Source organism: Muntiacus reevesi, chromosome 3 (assembly GCF_963930625.1).
Source record: "Muntiacus reevesi chromosome 3, mMunRee1.1, whole genome shotgun sequence".
Taxonomy (NCBI): Eukaryota; Metazoa; Chordata; class Mammalia; order Artiodactyla; family Cervidae; genus Muntiacus; species Muntiacus reevesi.
Genome location: NC_089251.1, coordinates 119,348,852 through 119,368,198, shown reverse-complemented (window position 1 = coordinate 119,368,198; position 19,347 = coordinate 119,348,852). Strand labels below are relative to the sequence as shown.

At 39.0% G+C, this 19,347-nt stretch overlaps 1 protein-coding gene across 15 annotated transcripts in view; it reads right to left on the bottom strand.

Moving 5' to 3' along the window:
* Window positions 1–19,347, bottom strand: part of TRIP12 (thyroid hormone receptor interactor 12) — a 149,143-nt gene that overhangs the window by 101,754 nt on the left and 28,042 nt on the right. For all 15 annotated transcript variants that reach the window (XM_065930382.1, XM_065930384.1, XM_065930390.1 and 12 more), the window contains exon 2: window positions 2,543–2,689. In XM_065930382.1, coding sequence (XP_065786454.1) covers window positions 2,543–2,640 — 98 coding nt within the window. In that variant the 5' untranslated portion in view covers window positions 2,641–2,689. The remainder of the gene's footprint in view (window positions 1–2,542; window positions 2,690–19,347) is intronic.

The following is a 19,347-nucleotide window of genomic DNA, read 5'->3' as shown; positions in this document are numbered from 1 at the left end:
CACAAGTCAGTCTGGGGTTTGAGGTCCCTTCCAGTTCTAACAATCTATCACAAACAAAACAATCAAGCGCGTTAAAATGGCAAAATGAGATTCAGATGTGCAAATATATTCTCATTTGCATTCTTAGCCAAACTGATAAGACATTTTGGCCGAAGTTCCAAATTCCTACGTCCTGATAATAATTATACTTCTCCACATAAAAACAGGAAAACACCTAAACAATCAAAATTACTAAATTATGGTATTAACCACACAAGTAGACATGAAGACTTCAAAAGTCATGTTTTTAAACAAGTTTTAAAGACAGGAAACAACACATATGATACTAAACTTCAAAAAGGTGAATATGCCCTCTTTTTTGTACTATTTTTGCCAGGAAATCTTTCTCGAAGATATAAAAGTTGAAATCCTGAGAGATGAAATGGGGCTTACACTACTGAAAGGGAGGAAGGATTCAAGTCTTACAAAAACTCCTAATTACACCTTGCTTTATGTATTTTGGCATGTTTTTTGCCATTCCAAAGAAACTTAAATTTCATTATTTTCCATCAATTGAGCACGCATCATTGACTGGCTTAAAGCACATAAACTTTAGGGAAAGATCCATTCTACAAATCTAATTGAGTTCAATCTTGAGCGCAACTTTGCTATTAAAGTCAATTAATCTTAATCAACTAGAATTACTGTGTCTACTTGTTTTCCACTCACATTTTTAAATACATAATACAATAGAATATTTAAATAATTTTCCCTACCACTGAAGTGCAGAAAAGATAATGGTGCCGAAACATCACTGGATACAAGTAATATACTGTGTGACAGTGCAAAATGTTTGTCAATCATATCAAGAGTCTAAGCATAACCTGGGGATTAATATGTACAAAACTCCGTTTGAAAATTACAAGTAACTTATATGCTTATGCATGCACATCTACTATGGCTCAGCAGGTAAAGAATCCGTCTGTGATGCAGGAGACACAGGAGATGTAGGTTCGATCCCTAGGTGGGGAAGATCCCCTGGAGAAGGAAATGGCAACCACTCCAGTATTCTTGCCTGGGAAATGTCTCGAACAGAGGAGCCTGGTGAGCTGGGTCACAAGAGTTGGACACAAATGAACCACTAAGCACATGCACGTGCAGGAACGGGTCAGTGTTAGCAGTGACTCTAAGTGGACTGTGAAAATACGATGTTCTTCTTTATACTTCCCTGTATTTTCCAAGTTCTCTAAAATATGTAACATTTTTGTAATGGGGGGGTGATATTTTCTAATCAGCAGCATAAATAAAGTATGGCTACTCCAAAGAATAATCTAAATATAAAAAAAGCAAAAAATTTAGAACAAAACTCTGTACTAAGCATTGTTCTAAAAGTTTAACATACTATAATACTTAAATTAACTAATAACCCTGTAAAATAAGTATCCTCACTGTATGGACTAAAAAAAAAAATATCGAGGTTTTCTGAAGGATATATAACAAAGGACACACAGCTATTTCACAAGAGACAAAAATGCCACACAAACTATCCTAGCCCAACGACCAAATGTTCAACCACTAAAATAGCCTGACATGAGCAAGACGTACTTCAATTTCTTCTTTACATTTGACGTTTACCTTTTATAAATATATAAAATATTTATAAATTATATATATTTTTTTTACTAGACAATATACTGGAGAAGGAAACGGCAACTCACTCCAGCATTACTGCCTGGGAAATTCCATGGATTCTAGTGGGCTACAGTCCATGGGGTTACTAAGAGCTGGACATGACTTAGTGACTAAACAAGACAATATATACATGATAACGCCTCAAAATGTTGCATAAGGTAATCTTATTAGAGTTTAGCCACAATCTACTTTAATCTGTGATGAGTCCATGCACTGGAAAAGTAGGCCCAAGCAAATCTGAATATATTATGCATAAAATGAGAGTACTTAGCTAAATCAGATATGGAATTCAGCAGAATGGATCTGATTCTTCATATTACCTCCTATACAACGACTCCAACTAAAAAAGACCAACTCAACATCAAACACTGAGAATGGATGTGCTAACAGACAACCCTACCAGCCTGTCAGCATCCAGTGTTGTCAAAAAGTAAGATGGGGAAAAAACTCAAAAGCTAGGCAACAAAACTCAAGATCTTAAAACAAATCAAAGTTCCTTTCAAATAAGGTAAATAAACCAAGTCACAACACACATGAAGAAAGGGATCACAAATGGTTGAAAGGTATGTTGTAGCCTGTGTATAAGACAGTGAGGAGAAAGAAAAGGGGCCAACAAAACATGATGTGCCACATGTTAACAACCCAGAGATTCAAGTTTTGATAATGACTGAGAACTATTTTTTGAGCCTGGGGGTGGCGGTGGGGATGATTAGATAATCACTCTGAATTCCAGTTTTGTGCTACCTAGCTCAAAAATTAGAAAAGAAATTCCCATTTATAGTGAGCCATTTAAGCTCTGGTACATCTAGTGAGGTTTTAAAAAAACTTTCTTTAATCCCCGTTTCTTTTCAAATTACCGTTAAATACATACCTTCCTCCTATCGAGTCGTCTTGTGGTTGGGCCCCGGCAGTGTTCCTCTGTGAACGTCGCAGTGACCCCCCTGGATTGTTATTAGGCCGGTTGGACATTGGCACCTCTCTCTTGAAGGGACATACCCTTTCTAGACACTACCATTCACTAAAAGGGAAAAAAAGAAAAAAATAAAGTGTCAACTATATATGATACGACACCAAAAACGAAGGAACCATAAAAGAGGAAACTCTCTATACACAGTTTGTTCAGACAGCCTTCACCAACGCTGCACTGTCTTAATTCAACTGTGAAGTCTGGTCGATTAATGTGTCAAAGTGTTGCTCAGTCATGTCCGATTCTTTGTGACCCATGGACTGTAGCCCACCGGGCTCCTCTGCCCATGGGGATTTTCCAGGCACGAATACTGGAGTGGGTTGCCAGTTCCTTCTCCAGGGGATCTTTCCAACCCAGGGATCGAATCCAGGTCTCTCCACATTGCAGATTCTTTACCATCTGAGCCACCAGGGAAGCCCCATAAAGTGTCAGGACTATATCAAATTCAAGGCATTAAGTCCAGAACCCAGTACATAAAATCTACTTATATTTCTCATGCAATGACCAAGAAATTCCCAATTGAAAAAAAAACAAAAAAACAAAACAGAGCACAAGTAGAAATCTTTGTTTCCACATTTCTAGTAAAGGAAAGGAGCACTGCATCTAAACTCAGAACACCTTGGCTGAAGTCCTGTCACAGAACAGGTTTTAAAGGAGTCTGCCTTTGTACAGTCCACAACCTTTAGCCTCAGATTCCCCAGCCACAGAATAGAAACATATGCCATGGGTGCTTCACAGTACTGCTGTGGCCAAATGAAACCATGAATACAAAGGAAATGGCAGAGCCGTAGTGTCTTACTGGAGAAACCAGGAAAAGGCAGCTCAAGCACAGTAAACTGAGAAATGGCCCCAGGTCTCCTGGATTTCAACATCAGCTGTGCTGGCTCTGACTCCAGACAAGAAATCTGCTCTCTAGATTTGTTTACCTCTTCTGTAAAATCAGTTATCATCTACCTCATGGAGATGTTAGCAGTAAGAAATCTGTGAACATAGTTCATAAGTGTAATAACAATTTAGTTCAAAGCAGAGTTCTTAATTCGTTTGAACTTTTTATCTTTCTAAAACTAATACACAGGGAAAAAAAGGCTGATTTTCAAAGAAAATGAATTTAGCTGATAAAATAGGTCAAAGGTACTATAGAGAGAAAAAACTGAAATTTTTTTTTTTTTTTTTTTGCTATTTTTATAAGTCACAAATCTGACACTATTTTTAAGTCTCCAGTCAAACTCCAAGTACAGTTCTTCAGTTAACTTCTATTTGGGGGGGAGGGAACAGAAGGACTAATCATACAACATTACAAAAGTTGTGCCAAAAAGAATGTAAATTAATCATAACTCAATCTATTACTGGGTTGTAAGAGATTTCCATTCACTGTTAACAGCAAAGTGGGTTTTCTTTTGAGTCATATACTGACCCAATTCAGTAGAAAAGGGCTATTTATATCACACATTATCACACCACCAATTAATATACTAAATAAACTTTAGTCAGAAGGTTCAAATTACTAATAGAATTACTCTCAATTTTAGAAAGAAAACAAGAGAAAATACTATACAAACATTAAAAAAGAAAGAGGAAGGTTCAATTTACATGAACTGATGGAAAGGTCTCTCCCAGATATGCTACAGGAAAAACAGTATAATTTCCATCTATGTGTACATATAAATTTAGAAGGCTTGCGTATGTATGTTTATGTATTATTTACACATTAAAAATTGGTAGAAATAAATTCATAAAACAGACATTGTTAATTTAACCCCTCCCCTCCGGCCTTATCACCAGTTTCACTTTCCATGGTTTCAGTTACCTACCTGATCAGCCATGGTACAAAAATACTGAATTAAAAATTAAGTTTTCCAGACTTTTAGACTCTGTGGGAGAAGGCGAGGGTGGGATTTCAGAGAGAACAGCACTGAAACAAGTATACTATCAAGGGTGAAACGGATCACCAGCCCAGGTTGGCTGCATGAGACAAGTGCTCGGGGCTGGTGCGCTGGGAAGACCCAGAGGGATGGGATGGAGAGGGAGGCGGGAGGGGGGATCGGGATGGGGAACACATGTAAATCCATGGCTGATTCATGTCAATGTATGGCAAAAACCACTACAATATTGTAAAGTAATTAGCCTCCAACTAATAAAAATAAACGGAAAAAAAAATTAGTTTTCAATTACAATTTTCAAAGTAAAGTTTTCAATTCCATATAGCTGGTGAAACCACATGCCATCCGTGTCTGTCCCACTCAGAAAGTGAATCATCCTTCTGTCCACTGCGTCCACTATATATATGCTCCGCACCCATTAGTATAAGAAAAACACACAGGATGTACAGAACTCAGTACTATCTACAGCTTCAGGAATCTACTCAAGATCTTGAAACATATCCCCCTGAAGGTGGTACTGACTGACTTTGAGAAAGAGGACTGGGTCTGAGATGAAAGGAGTAACTTTTGTTACCTATTCTTTGAAAGTAATAAGATAGGTCATTTGATTACAAACGTTGGGCTCCTGAGTCAAACTGCCTCTGACTGAGTTCAGATCTTAACTCCAACATCAACAAAATGTATGACCTTGTATGGCTTCCCTGGTGGCTCAGATAGTAAAGAATCTGCTGCAATGCAGGAGTCTGCCTGCAATGCAGAAGACCTAGGTTTGATCCCTGGGTCCAGAAGATCCCTTAGAGAAGAAAATGGCAACCCATTCCCGTATTTTTGCTGCGACAATCCCAGGGACAGAGGAGCCTGGCAGGCTGCAGCCCATGGGGTCACAAGAGTCGGACACAAATTAACAACTAAACCACCACCACCAAGAACTAAATAAAAGACCCATCTATTTCAGAATTCATCCAGGAAATTTTACTTTAAAAGCCAGTGTGGACACAAGAGAACAGCATGATACTGCTCCTTTCACTTTGAAAAGCAAAGAAAAGTATTATTAAAGAGGGTTAGGAGATCTTACCTGCCCACTTTTGGCTATTAAATGCCTACTGTATGTCATGGGGCGTTAAGTGATTCAAATGAATATAGAAGTCATACTGGTTAATTTAACCTATATTTAGTAAAGTAACCTTAATAGTGCTCCCCAAACCTTCAGAGTTTATCAATCAGCACCAGGCGATTCACGGGTTAATTCTTGGAATTTAAGAGAGGAAAAGTGGCAAGTAAGAAGACATTTATCTAAGTGCTATTTGCTTTTAAAGCATAAACTGGTCTTTAAGTAAGGAGGCCAGGCTCTGTAAAACTTTGGAATTTGAATTGCCCAAAAGTAAATATAAGAGTAACATATAATACACATAGGATCTTCCCCTCTGCCAGCTATCAACAAACTTAAGAGACAGAAGAGACCCTTGGGGGTGGATCAAGTTCAATGCCTTACATTACAGACAATTCCAAATGAAGAAAGTTCAAATCATCTCATGAGGAACTAGTCCTCTGAACCCTGATATGCAGGCAACCTATCCCCCCTAGAGTTCACTACAATCTCAAATTCTCAAAATTTAACTCTTTGACTCCAGACATGAGCCCAAAAATCACCATGCAATGATTTCCTTCTTGCTATGTGAGTATTCTGTGTTGTCTTCACCAATTAGTATACCTACCATATTTTATTAATTAAATCTTAAAACACAGAGTTAGAGTTACACTAATAAAAAAAACTGCTGAAAATTGTTTTGACAAACTGAAATGAAAACAAACTCAAAGATTCCATCTTAATAGGCATCTCATAATGCAGAAGCTAGAAGGTTTAAGGTTTAAGTCCAGTCATAAACTCTTTCAAGTACTGAAATACATGGGTCTTCTAACCAGGGATTATATACCTTCATTTCAGTGGAAATAATCACCAACAGTTTCCACATGAAACCTCTGACATTAATTCCTAAAGCACTGAAACTAAAGAGACGGCATACATGACTTTGATTTCAATAGAAAAAGCATAAAAACACTGATATGTTCAAGACTGAAAGCAAACTCATAGAAAAGACAGACGGTACCAGAAGCAGGGTAGAGGGGGTGGGCCAAATGGGTAAAGGAAGCCAAAAGGCACAAACTTCAGCTGTCAAGGAAGTTTTATTATTTTTTTTATTTTATTTTTTTCCAGTGGAGAAGTTTTATTATTACAGCAATTTAATATACAGCTTGATGATTATGTTAACATTACTGTACTACACTACATGTTTGAAAGTTGCTAAGAAAGTAGATCTTGGAAAAAAGTATGTATATATGGTGATGGATGTTAACTATACTTCGTAATCATTATGCTGTGTAATGGAAACCAATATGATGGATGCCAATTATACCTCAATTTAAAAAAAAAAAAAACTTGCCCTGTGAACAAACTCATAACACAGCTCTAAGCATCAACAAATTTACCCACTGTAAAGATTAAATGGCATATGAATTTTATGTGAAAATGTATTTACCTCTTCAGGCAAACAGAATTTCTTCAGGAAAAAAGAACTGTATTATTAATCTACATTTTAAAATTCATTCTCAAAGTTTCATAAGAAGGATATTCTTTCAATAAAACTTCAACTGTAAACATTCTGGAAATTGAGTTTCCTTTAATTTCACAATTCAAAATCACAAAATAGAGGTTAAGGCTAGGGGAAAAAATTAAAGTTATAGTTAACTTTATATATAGAATATATAGTACTTCTTCCTAGTCAAATGGCCAAAAATATGAAGGAAAATCAAAGTTAGCATTTGTGCCAAATTTTTATCACATGAAGAAAGCTGGATAGACTGGAGAATATATCTCCAATTTAGTGACCAAGAGCAGTCACGTACAGCCCCAAACCAAGCTAATACATTTACCTATGTAACCACTATCATTTATTTGACAGGCAACTCTTAAACACTGAACAAAAGTTCTATTATTTTCACAGCAAAGATAACATTTTTCTAAAAATCTATTATCCCACAGAGTATTTGTAGAAAGTTTCCAGCTTTCAGAATTGACACTTAAAGGGAATTTTATTTATCCAACGTGTTTCCCCTCCCCACTCCCCAATTTCTTATGCTTTCTACTTAGATATGATATGGGCCTCCAAAGAGACTTCGTTTGGCTTAAGATTCTAAAACTGGGGTTTAATAGCAACAGTAATTAACACAATTTCCACAGCACTTTATTCATTTGTTTATCCTAATAAAATTTAAACACGCCAATGAGTCTTATTAACTGTGTAGCTTATTATTCCTACTTTACAAATAAGGAAACTGCAGCATTACAAAATTAAGTTGCCTGCATTCAACAAGTATTAGCATCTGGACATGCAGGGCTGCAAGGAACAGTATCCAGAATTGTGGATGTAAACAACTGCAAACACCAGATCAAAAAGGTACAACTCACTACTATCTCAGGAGAAAGGACAGTAAGTTGACCTTACCAAGAGCAGTATTAAACAACTCTACAGTAAAATGGACCACCCTAGCTTTTAAAAGAAGTCACTGTGGCTTAAGAACAACAGCATCAAACATGACTATCTTTAAAATGAGAATGAATATCCTTTCAGTTCAGTTCAGTCGCTCAGTCCAACTCTTTGGGACCCCATGAGTCGCAGCGCGCCAGGCCTCCCTGTCCATCACCAACTCCCAGAGTTTACAAACTCATGCCCATCGAGTCAGTGATGCCATCCAGCCATTTCATCCTCTGTCGTCCCCTTCTCCTCCTGCCCCCAATCCCTCCCAGCATCAGGGTCTTTTCCAATGAGTCAACTCTTTGCATGAGGTGGCCAAAGTATTGGAGTTTCAGCTTCAGCATCAGTCCTTCCAATGAATACCCAGGACTGATCTCCTTTAGGATGGACTGGTTGGATCTCCTTGCAGTCCAAGGGACTCTCAAGAATCTTCTCCAACAAAGAAGACAAATTGATGCTTCAAAAGCATCAAATTTTCAGCACTCAGCTTTCTTTACCATTCAACTCTCACATCCATACATGACCACTGGAAAAACCATAGCCTGACAAGACGGACCTTTGTTGGCAAAGTAATGTCTCTGCTTTTTAATATGCTCTCTAGGTTGGTCATAACTTTCCTTCCAAGGAGTAAGTGTCTTTTAATTTCATGGCTGCAATCACCATCTGCAGTGATTTTGGAGCCCAAAAAAATAAAGTCTGACACTGTTTCAACTGTCTCCCCATCTATTTCTCTGAGGTGATGGGACCAGATGCCATGATCTTAGTTTTCTGAATGTTAAGCTTTAAGCCAACTTTTTCACTCTCCTCTTTCACTTTCATCAAGAGGCTTTTTAGTTCCTCTTCACTTTCTGCCATAAGGGTGGTGTCATCTGCATATCTGAGGTTATTGATATTTCTCCCGGCAATCTAGATTCCCGCTTGTGCTTCTTCCAGCCCAGCGTTTCTCATGATGTACTCTGCATATAAGTTAAATAAGCAGGGTGACAATATACAGCCTTGATGTACTCCTTTTCCTATTTGGAACCAATCTGTTGTTCCAGGTCCAGTTCTAACTGTTGCTTCCTGACCTGCATACAGGTTTCTCAAGAGGCAGGTCAGGTGGTCTGGTATTTTCATCTCTTTCAGAATTTTCCACACACAGTCGAAGGCTTTGGCATAGTCAATAAGGCAGAAATAGATGTTTTTTTGGAACGCTCTTGCTTTTTCAATGATCCAGCGGACATTGGCAATTTGATCTCTGGTTCCTCTGCCTTTTCTAAAACCAGCTTGAACATCTGGAAGTTCACGGTTCTCGTATTGCTGAAGCCTGACTTGGAGAATTTTAAGCATTACTTTACTAGCATGTGAGATGAGTACAATTGTGCGGTAGTTTAAGCATTCTTTGGGATTGCCTTTCTTAGGGATTGGGATGAAACCTGACCTTTTCCAGTCCTGTGGCCACTGCTGAGTTTTCCAAATTTGCTGGCATATTGAGTGCAGCACTTTCACAGCATCATCTTTCAGGATTTGAAATAGCTCAACTGGAATTCCATCACATTCACTAGCTTTGTTCGTAGTGATGCTTTCTAAGGCCCACTTGACTTCACATTCCAGGATGTTTGACTCTAGGTGAGTGATCACACCATCGTGATTATCTGGGTCGTGAAGATCTTTTTTGTACTGTTCTTCTGTGTATTCTTGCCACCTCTTCTTAGTATCTTCTGCTTCTGTTAGGTCCATACCATTTCTGTCCTTTTTGAACCCATCTTTGCCTGAAATGTTCCCTTGGTATCTCTAATTTTCTTGAAGAGATCTCTAGTCTTTCCCATTCTGTTGTTTTCCTCTATTTCTTTGCATTGATCGCTGAGGAAGGCTTTCTTATCTCTCCTGGCTATTCTTTGGAACTCTGCATTCAAATGGGAATATCTTTCCTTTTCTCCTTTGCTTTTTGCTTCTCTTCTTTTCACAGCTATTTGTAAGGCCTCCTCAGACAACCATTTTGCCTTTTTGCATTTCTTTTCCATGGGATGGTCTTGATACCTGTCTCCTGTATAATGTCACAAACCTCTGTCCATAGTTCATCAGGCTCTCTATCAGATCTAGTCCCTTAAATCTATTTCTCACTTTCACTGTATAGTCATAAGGGATTTGATTTAGGTCATACCTGAATGGTCTAGTGGTTTTCCCTACTTTCTTCAGTTTAAGTCTGAATTTGGCAATAAGGAGTTCATGATCTCAGTCACAGTCAGCTCCTGGTCTTGTTTTTGCTGACTGTATAGAGCTTCTCCATCTTTGGCTGCAAAGAATATAATCAATCTGATTTCGGTGTTGACCATCTGGTGATGTCCATGTGTAGAGTCTTGTGTTGTTGGAAGAGGGTGTTTGCTATGACCAGTGCGTTCTCTTGGCAAAATGCTAGTAGCCTTTGCCCTGCTTCATTCCGTACTCCAAGGTCAAATTTGCATGTTACTCCAGGTGTTTCCTGACTTCCTACTTTTGCATTCCAGTCCCCTATAATGAAAAGGACATCTTCTTTGGGTGTTAGTTCTAAAAGGTCTTGTAGTTCTTCATAGAGCCGTTCAACTTCAGCTTCTTCAGTGTTACTGGTTGGGGCATAGGCTTGGATTACCGTGATATTGAATGGTTTGCCTTGGAAACGAACAGAGATCATTCTGTCGTTTTTGAGATTGCATCCAAGTACTGCATTTCGGACTCTTGTTGACCATGATGGCTACTCCATTTCTTCTAAGGGATTCCTGCCCACAGTAGTAGATAATGGTCATCTGAGTTAAATTCACCCATTCCAGTCCATTTTAGTTCGCTGATTCCTAGCATGTCGACATTCACTCTTGCCATCTCCTGTTTGACCACTTCCAATTTGCCTTGATTCATGGACTTAACATTCCAGATTCCTATGCAATATTGCTCTTTACAGCATCAGACCTTGCTTCTATCACCAGTCACATCCACAAGTGGGTATTGTTATTGCTTTGGCTCCATCCCTTCATTCCTTCTGGAGTTATTTCTCCACTGATCTCCAGTAGCATACTGGGTACCTACCGACTTGGGGAGTTCATCTTTCAGTGTCATACCTTTTTGCCTTCTCATAATGTTCATGGGGTTCTCAAGGCAAGAATACTGAAGTGGTTTGCCATTCCCTTCTCTGGTGGACCACATTCTGTCAGACCTCTCCACCATGACCCGACCGTCTTGGGTGGCCCCACACGGCATGGCTCAGTCTCACTGAGTTAGACAAGCTGTGGTCCTGTGATCAGACTGGCTTGTTTTCTGTGATTATGGTTTCAGTGTGTCTGCCCTCTGATGCCCTCTCACAACACTTACCGTCTTACTTGGGTTTCTCTTACCTGGGAGCTTCCCTAAAAGCAAGGGATTGAGAGATGCTGAGATACAGGGGCAAATAAAACAATCCGTGCTCACAAAGAGCTTATTACTACTGCTCTATATCCCCCTAATCAACTATCCTACAGAAATGCCGAGGCTCAAATCCCAGTTGTGCGACTTAATAACAATAAGACTAATAGTACCTGACCTTCATCCCTGTTTCCTCTCCATTAAACTACAGAGATAATACTACTAGCTTAGGGTTTAGGAAAAGAATGATTATGAGGCTCTCGGAACAGCGCCTGACATACGGCAGCCATTTAATGGGTGCCTAAAAGTACAATAAATGACTGGTGAATCTGGGGGACAAGGAGGTGATTCACCAAGTCCAACATAACGAAGAAAAGAATTAAAAAGAAAAAAAAGAAGTAGAGAAGGAAAAATAACCCCTGAAATTCTATAAAACCATTTAGATCTGTTTATATTTCACTCTGATCAGGAAGGAGGTAATAAAAAAATTAATACATATAGCATAGTACAGTTACAAGTCAAATGTCAAACTCCTAGTAGTTGTATCTGAGAACAGTGCAATGTGGCTTATGAATCTTCAATGAACTAAACATTTGTTTAGCAAGCTAAACATTAGTTTCCATTAGGGAAGACAGAGATGTATTTTCTTTCTTTCAGTTAATCAGAAAAGTTCTGTAAGTAATAAAAGTCACTGACTACAGGGAAAGGGGCAGGTTATCTGCAAATGGGGTCTGTTAAGCATTTAACTCAATTTAGGGGCACTGAAATCATTCCGATGTCATGTTGAAATACTGTGCAACATGTAAAAATAGTACTTCTAAATAATACTTTTTGTAACTCTAGAAAGTAAAATTTACTGATAAAAATACAGATTTGAAAGTGAATACTGAAATACAAATGATTATAGGTGATGTTTATTTTGTGTTTACCATGTCTCAGGCAAAGTACCTCTCCAGTTAATTTTCACAACCCTACAAAACTGGTAGAGTGGAAATAAATTTCTTTCAGAGAAACTGGCACACAGTACATTGTAATCAACGTAAGGCTACAAAGCTAATAGGTAACAAGGCCAGCAAACAGGTTTGATCTAAAGTCTGGGCTCCTTATAACTATACTGTATACCTGAACAAAAGCAGGAAAATATTCTACATTTATACCTTTTCTAAAAAATCAAAATATTAAGAGAACATGACATTCCAAGTTAGGGGAATAGCTAGAGACTCCTAATCCTTTTATATTTCTATGAGATAACCAGTTTAATGGAACAAACCTTAAATGAACGATTATCATGAAACAAGCTAAATGGTATAAGAAGCAGTATCAAGGTAATACTGCAAACAAAAAGGGTAACTTAAATTTGCCCTCAGCAGGTTGTAAAGGTCCAATTTAAAAGGTTAGAGCTTAACAATGAAATAAGAGAAAGAGAAATTAAGGAAACAATTCCATTTGCCATTATATCAAAAAGAATCAAGTACCAAGAATAAACTCTACCTAAGGAGACTTTCCCAGGTGGTGCTAGTGGTAAAGAACCTGCCTGCCAACGCAGGTTAGACCTAAGACTCAGCAGTTCGATCCCTGGGTCAGGAAGATGCCCTGGAGAAGGGCCTGGCAACCCACTCCAGTACCCTTGCCTGGCGGGCTGCAGTCCACAGGGTCACACAAAGTCGGACTCGACTGAAGCAACTTAGCACAGCACGGCAGGGCAAGGAGACAAGAGGGCTCCCCTGGTGGCTCGGTGGTGAGGAACCACCTGCCCATGTAGGAGACAGGTGTGATCCCTGGGTCGGAAAGGTCCCCTGGAAAAGGAAAAGACAACCCCGTCCAGTATTCTTGTCAGGAAAATCCCATGCACACAGCAGCCTAGTAGATTCCAGTCCATGGGGTTGCAAAGAGTCAGACATGAGTTAGTGACTAACCAACAATAACAGGAGGTAAAAGGCCTGTACTCTGAAAACTCTTAAGATGCTGATGAAAGAAATAAAGACAACACAAACAGATGGAAAGATATATTACCTTCTTGGAGTGAAAGAAACTGATTTTGTTAAAATGACCATACTACCCAAGGCAATCCACATATTCAAGGCAATCCCTATCAAATTACGAAGGGCAGTTTTCACAGAACTAGAACCAAAAACAAATGTGTTTTAAATTTGTATGGAATCACTAAAGATCCCAAAGAGCCAAAGCGATCTTGGGAAACAGAGCGGGCAGTGTCACGCCCCTTGACTTAAGACTACACTACAAAGCTAGTCATCAAAACAGTACGATATTGGCACAAAAACAGACACATAGAGCAATGAGACAGGACAGAAAGGCCAGAAATAAATTCATGCACCTATGGTCAATTAAGCAATGACAAAGGAGGTAAGAATATATAATGGAGCAAAGACAACCACGTCAATAAGGAACATGATGGCCACGTGTAAAAGACTGAGATTAAGCACACTCTCTAAGGACATATACAAAAACTGACTCAAAATGGATTAAAGATCGGAACCTGAGACCAGATACTATGATACTCCTGGAGGAAAATATAGGCAGAACATTCTGTGACACAAATTGTAGCAAAACTTTTTTGGATCCATTTCCTAGAGTAATTGAGTTGCAAAGAGTCCAACATGACTGAGTGACTGAACAACCACCACCACCTAGAGTAATGGGAACAAAAGCAAAAATAAACAAACAGAACCTAGTTAAAGTTTCTGCACAGCAAAGGTAACCATAAGCAAAAAGAAAACCTACAGACTAGGAGAAAATATTTGCAAACAATGAGACCAACAAGAAACTAATTCCCAAAATATACAAATAGCTCATGTGGTTTAACATAAAAATAAATAAATAGGCAGAAGACCTATACAGACATTTCTCCAAAGACATGCAAGTGGCCAACATGCACATGAAAAGATGTTCAATACTGCTAATTTAGAGAACTGCAAATCACAACTACACTGACGTACCACCTCAGACCAGTCAGAATGGCCATCATTTACAAGTCTACAGATAATAAATGCTAAAGAGGGAGGGTGTGGAGAAAAAGGAATCCTCCTAACCTGCAGGTGGGAAGGCAAAATGGCACAGCCACTATGGAGAACAGTATGGAGGTTCCTAAACTAAAAACAAGCATTATCATATGATTTTGCAATCCCACTCCTGGACATCCATCCAGAAAAAATTGTAATTCAAAAAGATACATATCCCAATAGTCATAGTAGCACTATTTACAATATCTAAGACGTGGAAGCAATCCAAATGTCCATGGATAAGGAAGATGTGATCCCCCCGCCCCCAAAAAAAGAGGTAGTGTATCTATAAAATGGAGTATTCTCAGCCATAAAAAAGAAGTGAAACTACTCATAGCACCATGAATGGATCTAGAGATTATGAGATTAAGTAAATCAGACTGAAAAAAAAAAAGATAAGCATCATCTGATATAACTCATATAAGGGATCTAAAAAAATGACACAAATGAACCTATTTGCAAAACAGAAATAAACTCACAGACATAGAAAAAAATTTAAAGTTACTAATGGGAATAGCAGGACAGTGGCAGGGGGAGGACAGACTAGCAAACTGGGATTATCAGATATACACTACAATACATAAAATAGATTAACAACAAGGACCTATTCTATATCACAAGGAACTATATTCACCATCTTGTAATAACCTATAATGGAAAAGAATCTGAAAAAATATACATGTATGTACAGTGGAATCACTTTACACCTGAAACTAACACAACACTGCAAATTAACTACACTTCAATTTTTAAAACGGTTAAAGGGAAAAAAAAAAAAGGCGGAACTGTGAGGAAAGGCACTGAGGAATAAGAGAATAAGATATAATGTAAGGGATGCTACGTAAGTCCATCCCTGGGGCTGTAACATGAAGTATAGGAAGAACATGGACCTAGAAATAAGTCTAAACTGTATCATGAAGGGCCTAAAGATAAAAACCTGGGATTTAAGACCTACAGATAAGCAGATCAACTATTAAGTCACCAAACAGACTTAAGGATTGATGTTGTTGTTTAGTCATGTCTGACTCTTCTGAGACCCCACGGACTGGAGCCCACCAGGCTCTCTGTTCAACTGAACCGCCAGGGAAGCTCGAAGGATGGATGAGGGTCCAATAACAATGGAAGATGAAATGAAGAGATGGGAATCAAGAAACATTTAAACAATAAAATCTATACAATGAAGAAAAAGTCTAGAATTGTGTTTATCAAACTTCAGCAGACTTTGCATTAAAATTTCACTCCAGTTTCTGGTGCTAAGGGTTAAGAAAAATTTTTTAAAACATATGAAGAATTTTGGTAACTGTTTGTCTTTTCAATGCCATATGAAAGAAATTAACAAGCTCACCTAGGAATTACTAAATTTTTCTAAAAAAAGAACATTAATTTTGCTATTTCCTATTAATTAGGGTTTCAGACAATAAATTTGTATGTTGGAACTCCCCTGATGGTCCAGTGGTTAAGACTGTGGTTCCAATGCAGGGGGCGCAGGTTCCAACCCTGGCTGGGAAACTTAAGATCCCACACGAAACTAAGTCCACGTGCCAAAACTAGAGAGCCTTCAGGCCACAACTACCAAACCCAGGCACTCTGGAGCTGCGTGCCACAACTAGATAGAGGGTCCATGTGCTGTAATAAAAGATCCCACGTGATGCAATGAAGATCCTATGTGCCACAACTAAGACCCGACACAGCCAAATAAATAAATAGTCTTGGGCATATTCATATATGTAAAGAAAATGAATGAAAGAAAAGGACTAGGAAGAAGGTACAGTTTACTAACAAGATCACACAGGAGGAAAAGAAAGAATTAAGAGCACAGGTCTTAGATCAGACGAAAAGCACATCAGTCGCCAAGAGATGACAAATGGCAGCAAGGATGTACATGCCTAGCTTAACAAAACCTGGATTTTAAAGTATGAGACCAGTAAGGGAGAAAGGAGATTTCAAAGAGTTCCCTAACACAGAATAGGGAAAGGAGCTGACTATGGGAAAAGAGGACTGCCCAGTGGCATGAAGAACCTACCAAGACTGGAAACCACAAACCTAAGTGCCAGTCCACAGCTGATGCAATTTTCTCATTTATGTAGGAGGGAACTCTCATCCAGAATGAACTGCTCTAGAGCAACATCTAAAGCATGTCGCTAACATTTTATTTAGAGACAAACAGGAACAGCTGAATTCAGCTCTCCAGAATAATGGGGCAAGCGAAGTACACTTTCCAAGATGCCATTCTACTTCTAAACATGAATTTAACCACTTTATATGTATTGATCTGTTGAAAGTCAATCAATTAACAGAGATGGAAAGAGGTCACAACTGACCCTCCAGAGTCCAAACTGAGTAATTTCTATACTATGCCTTCATTTACAAACAAATCACAAACTAAGGAGCTTGCAGCCAACATTTGATCTTCTAAGCATTACCCAACACTGAACAACAGAATGCAACACTGGGAGCACATGCTGATGCCAGCACCCACATTTAATGACTGCAAGAGGCCTTGAGACTCTACCTTACTGCCATCTGGCAAAAGTCAATGAGATTAATTTTGGCATCCTTTTCACAGAGTACTGTTTTTTGAGTATTAAGCCACACACTTCATGCTGTAGCTCTTAGAAAGGTCCCATTTCTTGTTCAGTGGAAATTAAGATTCAAAACTATCTCTATTAACACATTGCTGCTGTTCAGTCACTCTGTGACTGCTGTTCAGTCCGACTCTGTGCGACCCCATGAACTGCAGCACGCCAGGCCTCCCTGTCCCTCACCATCTCCCAGAGTTGCCCAAGTTCATGTTGACTGCATCAGTAATGCAATGCAGTCCAGCCATCTCATCCTCTGACGCCCTCTTCTCCTTCAGCCCTCCATCTTTCCCAGCACCAGGGACTTTTCCAATGAGTCGTCTGTTCGCATCATCAGGTGACCAAAATATTGGCGCTTCAGCATCAGTCCTTCCAGTGAATATTCAGGGTTGATCTCCCTTAAGATTGACTGGTTTGATTTCCTTGCTGTCCAAGGGACTTTCAGGAGTCTTCTCCAGCACCACAGTTCAAAGGCATCAATTCTTTGGAATTCTGCCTTCTTTACGGTCCACCTCTCACAACCATATGTGATCACTGGGAAGGAAGACCACAGCCTTGACTATATGGACCTTTGTCCGCAGAGTAATGTCTCTGTTTTTCAACAGAGAAAATTAATTAACATATTAATTACACATAATAGATACAAATACTCGAGCCTAAGCACACCCAATTCAAAAGATTTTTTTAAATTTAACCAAGATAATATCGCAAGAATAGAAATAGGAGATAGGGAAATGGCTCCTTCACTTCCTCCCTGAAATCAAGAAAAATGAACAACTGTTTAAAAAATTCAGAAGAAATCTTCACTTATAATGAAACTAGAGAAGAGTTGGCTACACCTTAAAACAGAAAACTTACCAGATACAATAAAATCTGTACCAGAAAGAGGAAGCGGTAAAGACCATGGAGTATTTTAACACAAAGGGGATGGGGGGTAAGAAAATAATCTTAAAAGTTCCTATCAATGACCCTTTCCTTGAAAAAACTAAACTGAACCAAGGGCAACAAAAGATCAAAATACCTCCTCCTAGGGGCCAGCTTCCCCATGCCAGATTGGCAAGGGATATGTCGTTCAGTAGCTAAGTTGTGTCCAACCATTTGTGATCCCATAGCTTTCAGCATGCCAGGCTTCCCTGTCCTTCACTATCTCCTGGAGTTTGCTCAAACACATGTCCATTCTGTTGGTGATGCCATACAACCATCTCATCCTCTGTCATTCCCTTCTCCTCCTGTCCTCAATCTTTCCCAGTAACAGGATCTTTTCCAATGAGTCAGTTGTTCACATCAGGTGGCCAAAGTACTGGAGCTTCAGCTCCAGCATCAATCCTTCCAATGAATAGTCAAGGTTGATTTCCTTTAGAAATGACTGGTTTGATCTTGCAGTCCAAGAGACACTCAAGAGTCTTCTCCAGCAACACAATTTGAAAGCATCAATTCTTCGGCATTCAGCCTTCTTTATGGTCCAACTCTTATCTTTGTACATGACTACTAGAAAAATCATAGGTTTGACTATATGGACCTTTGGTGGCAAAGGGATGTCTCTGCTTTTGAATACTCTATCTAGATTTGTCATTGCTTTCTTTTCCCAAGGAACAAGCGTCTTTTACTTTCATGGCTGCAGTCACTGTCTGCAATGATTTTGGAGCCCAAGAATATAAAATTTGTCACTGTTCCCATTGTTTCTCCATCTACTTGCCATGAAGTGATGGGACCAGATACCATGATCTTACGTTTGTTGAATGCTGAGTTTCAAGTCAGTTTTTTCACTCTCCTCTTTCACCCTCATCAAGAAGAGGCTCTTTAGGGGGACTCCCTGGTGGTCCAGTGGTTAGGACTCGGAGCTCCCAATGGAGGGAGCATGGGTTCAATCCCTGGTTGGGGAACTAAGATCCCACATGCTGTGTGTTTTATAAATAAAATAAAACAATTAAAAAAAAAAAAAAAAAAGAGGCTCTTTAGTTTCTCTTCCCTTTCTGCCATCTGAGTGATATCATCTGCATATCTGAGGTTATTGCTATTTCTCCCAGCACTCTTGATTCCAGCCTGTGCTTCATCCAGTCTGGCATTTAGCACGATGTACTCTGCACAGAAGTTAAATAAGCAAGGTGACGATATACAGTCCTGACTACTCCTTTCCCAATTTGGAACCAGTCCATTGTTCCATGTCTGGTTCTAACTGTTGCTTCTTGACCTGTATATATAGGTTTACTGGGAGAAAAGTAAGGTGGTCTGGTATTCCCGTCTCTTAAAGAACTTTCTACCATTTGTTGTGATCCACATAGTCGAAGGCTTATAGCATAGTCAATGAAGCAGTAGATGTTTTTCTGGAATCCCCTTGCTTTTCCT